Source organism: Hyperolius riggenbachi, chromosome 6 (assembly GCF_040937935.1).
Source record: "Hyperolius riggenbachi isolate aHypRig1 chromosome 6, aHypRig1.pri, whole genome shotgun sequence".
NCBI classification, from domain to species: domain Eukaryota; kingdom Metazoa; phylum Chordata; class Amphibia; order Anura; family Hyperoliidae; genus Hyperolius; species Hyperolius riggenbachi.
The window spans coordinates 130,361,498-130,367,497 of NC_090651.1; the positions used below are offsets into that span (position 1 = coordinate 130,361,498).

The 6,000-nt window shown below is 49.5% G+C and overlaps 1 protein-coding gene across 1 annotated transcript in view; it reads left to right on the forward strand.

The window, feature by feature from the left end:
* Positions 1-5,714, forward strand: part of LOC137521108 (dimethylaniline monooxygenase [N-oxide-forming] 2-like) — a 43,951-nt gene extending 38,237 nt beyond the window's left edge. The window contains exon 9 of the mRNA XM_068239912.1: positions 5,197-5,714. Within this exon, the coding sequence (XP_068096013.1) occupies positions 5,197-5,545 (349 nt within the window). The 3' untranslated portion in view covers positions 5,546-5,714. The remainder of the gene's footprint in view (positions 1-5,196) is intronic.
* The last annotated feature ends 286 nt before the right edge of the window (positions 5,715-6,000 follow it).

A 6,000-nucleotide genomic window follows, 5' to 3' on the forward strand; every position in this document is an offset into this window, starting at 1 on the left:
ACTGGTCGCGGTCTGCTACCCTCAGGGTTGACCCGACATGGACCGTTCTGGACAGGGCGTTTGCGCCACTGCAGTCGGACGTGGTGTCTGCCGGGACTGCTGACAACGGGCAGTGGGTTGGTTAGGTCAACAGCCAGCCCACGCAGGGTTCCCCTGCTAAGTGGCTGTGGACCTAAGGGAACCCCGCGGGAATCCCTGGACCTTCCCAGCTCCTGACAGACGGCACATGCCCTGCAGTAGTTTGCTACATCCCTGTTCATTCGGGGCCAATAAAACTGATTCCGAATACCGGCAAGTGTCTTGCGGACACCCGAGTGCCCTGTCAGAGGATTACCATGTGCGGATTTCAGCACATGTCCCCTGAACGCACTCGGGACCACAAGCCATTTGGTATTCACGTGGGATCTACCTGTAGGGGGCTGTACAGACTCACTGTACAGTCTCCCACCTTCCCAGTACACCTTGAAAGCGGCCCCGTCTGCGAGGGGCTCATCGGCTTGCTGCCTGAGCACCTCCAGGCTTGGGTCACTTTGTAGTGCGGCTGAGAATACGGCGCTGTCAGTTTCAGCCAATTGGCTCATGTCACACGAGGCCAGCGGCTGAAAGGTCTCATCCCTGCGGTCAGAGGAGGGGGAGGAGGCCGGAACCCCCTCCACCTGTTCTGAGCTCGGGTTCTGAGCAGTGCAGCTGCGCGGTACTGCTAGCACAGGTACACTGTCAGAATGGCACAGACGGACATTACTCAAATCGTCATTGCATGCAGTAATGACATTGACAGGTATAGACATTTTTTCATTACAGACAGGTTGTACAGTAAACTCAGGTACAGTTACAGCATCATCACAGCAGACAGTCTGTACATCAAACTCAGGTGCCTTTGAAGCAGGCACTATTGAACCTGGTACCCTTGAACTGGGCACATTCAACCCGCCTCCCCCTGGTGCTCCCCCAAGTGTATAAAGTACCTGGTGGTGGGTGGAGAGTCCGTCTCCTTCCGTGAGCGACAAGGCGGTCGTGGCAGGTTCATAGTAGGACACAAGCTTGCCCAAATCAGTCCCCAGCAACACAGGGACTGGGAGATCCTTCATAACCCCAACAACCCTTTCGTGGATCCCTAATCCCCAATCCAGCTTCACTGTCGCGTGGGCTATGTGAAAAAGGGTTCCCTCTACTCCAGTAAGGGCAAGGGATCGGCTGGAGCTGATGCTCTCCTTTGGCACAAGATGTGAGTGAACTAACGTGATGTCAGCTCCGGTGTCTCGAAATCCGGTGACAACTTTGCCGTTCACTCTAACAAGTTGCTGCTGGTCGGTTCGGTCGCGGATTTCCTTTCCGCGTGCAAACAGGACAAAATCTGATGATCCAGGCTGTGGTTCGCTGGCGGGTTGCCTCTGCTGTGGGTGAGGTACAGGTGATGCAGATGATCCAGGTGCTGGTGGTGTCTGTCTCCGCTCCGGACAGTCGAATTTCATGTGTCCGGGCTGGCGGCAGTAGTGACAGGTGACCTCTCCAGGCGCTGCAGGCCTGGGTGCAGCAGCTGCGCTGGGTGGCCTCTGTGGCGGACGGCTCACAGGGGCAGGAGGGTCTGCCGAGGTATTAGGCTGACCTCCTCTCCAGCTGGATGGGACAGTTCTGCGTGTATCAGCCACCCGGGTAGTTGCAAAAGTCTCAGCAAGGTCTGCAGCAACAGTGGCTGAAGCCGGCCTGCGTTCTAGCACAAACTCGCGTACATCAGCAGGGCAAATGTTCAGAAATTGTTCGAGGACTATCAAGTCCTCCAGGACGCCATAAGACCCTTTGGTGAGGCCTAGAGTCCACTGCCGTAGTGTGGTGAGCAAGCTGCTGGCCACATCTCGGTACGAATCAGAAGACTTTTTCTGCCAGGCCCTGAACTTTTTCCGATAGGCTTCTGGCGTCAGCTGGTACTTAGTAATGATAGCGTCTTTTATAGCAGCATAATCATTATCCTTCTCCGCAGGCAATTCTGCGAAGGCATCAAGCGCTTTGTAGCGCAGCAAACGTGTCAGATGTCTGGCCCACTGGTCTTGGGACAGACGATACTGACGGCACGCTTTTTCAAAAGACCGCAAAAACAAGTCAATGTCTGTGTCTTTTTCAATATTAGCAAATTTAAATTTTGCACTTACGGGTGGTGCAGCTCCTTCAGCAGGGAGGCTGGGCGGTGAACTCCGGCTGGCCTGTTGAACCTTTGCCATGTTGAGCTCATGCTGTCGTTTCTCCCGTTTTTGCTCCGCCATGTACTGCAGGTACTTGTCCAGGTCAGTCTCCATCAGCTTTTGTAATGCCTGCTGCATTACCGGGTCAGCACCCATGGACAGTCCAGTACTGGCCAGTTCCGGGCGAGTACTGTCAGAAACTCTGGGATTGGGGTCCATACTGACAGTCTCTGGCGTAACTGTTGCAACAGGGCCCGCAGGATGCTCAACCTCTGTACGCCTAGGATCTTCAGTCTCTGGTTCCCCTAGACTGTCAGATGGGCTGGTATCCACTTCAGCGGACACTCCCGGCTCCCGCAGTTGCTGGGCATCCCATCTGGACAAGTCTGCTATCAGGTCCCGTTTGTTCTTGCGGAGGATGCCAATGCCCCTCTCTTCGCAAAGATTTTCCAGGTCTGCTAGGCACATGTTCTGGTAGTTCCCGGACATTTCCATGCCAAATAAAATAAAACTTTTGGGGAGGGGTACTGGCTACACAGTCTCTCTGTATATATAAAAAATATATTGCCTTCCAGCTACACCAACGAATTAGTTCGTTTCTTGATAGCGCTAGCGCTATCTTAGATACTTTCAGCACAACACAGATCCCAACCGCTGCCTAACACTGTCACAGGAGCCCTAGTGGCTGACCGCACTTAGCCTTCTAAACGGTGCCAGCGCACAGATCGTGCGAACTCTGGTCGCAGTCAATGCGCAGGAACCGTTAAGAATTAGCCGCAGACAACTCAGAAGGGAGCCTGTGAGACACGGGTGATTACAACTTCACCCACTGGTTCAGAGTAAACTGCCACCACCGCGGTTATCATGGGACCGTGGAGCCCACTAACTGACTAGTCCTGCGAATAAAACGGTTAAACACACGATATTCTGTCTAGCCAACAACAAACAAACGGTAGCGTATCTTCAGAGACCCGGGATCAGTTCTGTGTGTGCTGATAAGCAGGGTAGCGGAACAGTGAATGACTTGGAGGAAGTCTTTTATTCACACAATATAAATAATTAATATATACAGACAATTATTAAAATCACAATTATTAAGATGGTAATAGCCAGTATAGAAAATAAAAGAAGGGAGAAAAATACTTAGTTCCTGGAAAGATGTCCTTTTTGTGGGAAAATCATCAGTTCAAGCAAAACGGTTTCAAGTTCTTAGAGTTCTTTGTTTCAGAGTAAAGTTCAGCAAGATTTAAAATCCAAACAAAATGGAGGATGTCCTTTGTTTCAGCTCTGTCAAGATGGCCACCACTTGTTCCTCATAGTGGCCGTGTGTCATGAAGATGGTAAAGGGAGGAATTGAGCCCGCCTGCTGGCTCTGTGCTTTTGATGAAGCTGGTTTGGGGGTGTGGCAGTGCCAGCCCCCTCTGAGCTACCAGCAAATGACAGTTCATTCCCTCTGAGAGATTTTAGAGCTAAACTTATGAATTGCTGTAACTCCTGAACCATACATGTTACATTTAGGGGGGTAACAGCTTCATACTTGGAGGAAAATACAGATTAATATGATATCCGACATGGCTAGTGCAGCAGATCAGGGTCCTGGGTAGATTCATACCTGGGTTGTAGGGGCCCCGGGCCCCTCTCGACTGGTATCAAGAGATCCAGCATGACCCTACGGATCCAATGATACCGCTCTCATAACCACCCTATTTATTGTATTCTGTAAATGGGCAAAAGATTATATAGTACATTCATTTCTTCCTGCTAAGGCTGGAGTCAGCCTGACTGGAGTCCAGCTGTGTCTGCTCTTGGGATCTCCTTTTTTTTGAAAGGCCCTGTTGGCTCCTTCAATTAACATCTGAATGTGAGATCAGCTAGGTGTCACCTTATACCTGATGGATGGGCCATCAGCACAGCTTGAAGCCAGGGACTCTCTGGGCCCAGGCTCATTAGCATATCAAAAGAGCCATCCAGCCTTTAGGATGGTGCTCTCTCTGCTAAGAAAAGGACTCCAGCTCCCACTACACACTCAAGCCAGATTGTATCGATTTGAAGCGCAATCGATGCAGGGAATCGAGTGCGATCGCTTTTTCTTCACGGGCGGTTCCAGGACGCGCCTGCGGCCCCGCAACCGTCCGTGACACCTCCATACATTTTCAGCAGACTCTCTAACCAGCTGCACCTAAATCAAACAAACAAAAAAGTTTCACTTAGCTGGGGCTTCTACCAGCCCCCTGCAGTCGTCCTGTGCCAGCGCCATCCTGGAACAATCCTCTGGTCCCCCGGCATGGCTTACTTTCAGTTTCCACCGATTGGCCACTTGATGGCCACTGCACCTGCGTGGCCCTGGCCACGTGCATCCTTGCGTCACCAGGAGCTTCCTGTGTAGGTGCAGTACTTTGAAATCTTGTACTGCGCATGGGGCTGGTAGAAGCCCCAGCAGGGGAGGACTGGCCAGGGGGGTAAGGGGGGAGATTTCCCCCCAGGCTGCCCCTCCTTTAATGATTTAGGGCTGGCCGATCCACCAACTGCTTCGATAATTATCCAATCGGATGAAAATCTGTGCCGCCACAAGCATGCCCAATCAACAATTTGACTTATTTCGGGTGGAAAGTAGTTGAATGTATCAATCTGAAATGCTGGGAAATCTTGGGTCGATGTATTCGTTAAGTGCGATAATGACAAACTATGTACGCAATGGAAACCCTGGTGTTTTCCCTCAAAATCTATTATGTACCCCACGGTGCCTGTGCATTTATAACTTTACCTGTCATGCTGTATTTCTGCATTGGCATGACCATGTGACTACTGGTATATAGCACGTGGGGCGCATGTGACGTAATTTGGGCTGGGACTGCCGTGAAACCGGGCCTCTAGTTTGTGTTTTCCCTCCAGGCCAAAAGGTCCCAGTCCTCCCCTGAGCCCCAGGTAAGTGAAACTCTTTTTTTCCATTTGATGTAGATTTCCTTGAACTAAGATAGTTACATGAGTGAGGAGATAATTTTTTTCTTTTTTTATAAAGGTTTGGGACAGCAGAAAACAATTTTCGAAGAACAAATTACATCACATATCTAGACGACATTGGTTCAGATATAGGTGTGAAGCCACATATATGGAAGCTGTTCCTCACAGATCCAGTTTTAGCCTTCAAAGTTGTGTTTGGGACCTGCAATTCTTACCAATACCGTTTGAATGGTCCAGGAAAATGGGCTGGAGCTCGAGAAGCAATCCTAAAACAATGGGACCGCATTGAAAAGCCTCTAAAAACACGCATACCAAAGCAGGATCCTAAACTATCTCTTATGTCACTTATGCTTTTAATAATATGCTTTCTGGGTGTGTTTACTGCTGTTTTGGCACACAACTGTTAGTATCACTGCTGTGTCTTCAAGTATCAGCAGTTTTTAAGTAAAACTCTAATGTCAAAAAGTGTAACTGTTAAAGGATCACTATCACGAAAGATTGTCAAATCCATCACCATTTAGAAACCCATAATCTAACAGTAATATACCCTCTTGACATACATATTAAAAAAAATTCAGTCCCATGTACGTAGGTGTAATTTTACTATTTGGCCACAAGATGTCCTCCGCATTACTTTTGATTAGTGTACTATAAGTATGCAAATACTGCGTTACTTTGGAAGTGACACATGCATCTAATTGATGCCGGCGATCACGGGGACCTAAAGAGGAGATGAATGAATCTAATGGTCAGCGGCGAGAGCAAGCGAGCAGGAGGGAGCGCAACGGCATGATCGCTCTTACATCTGAGAATGATCACTGTTTTTGAACAAAAACAGTGATCATTCTCGCTGTACAAGCAT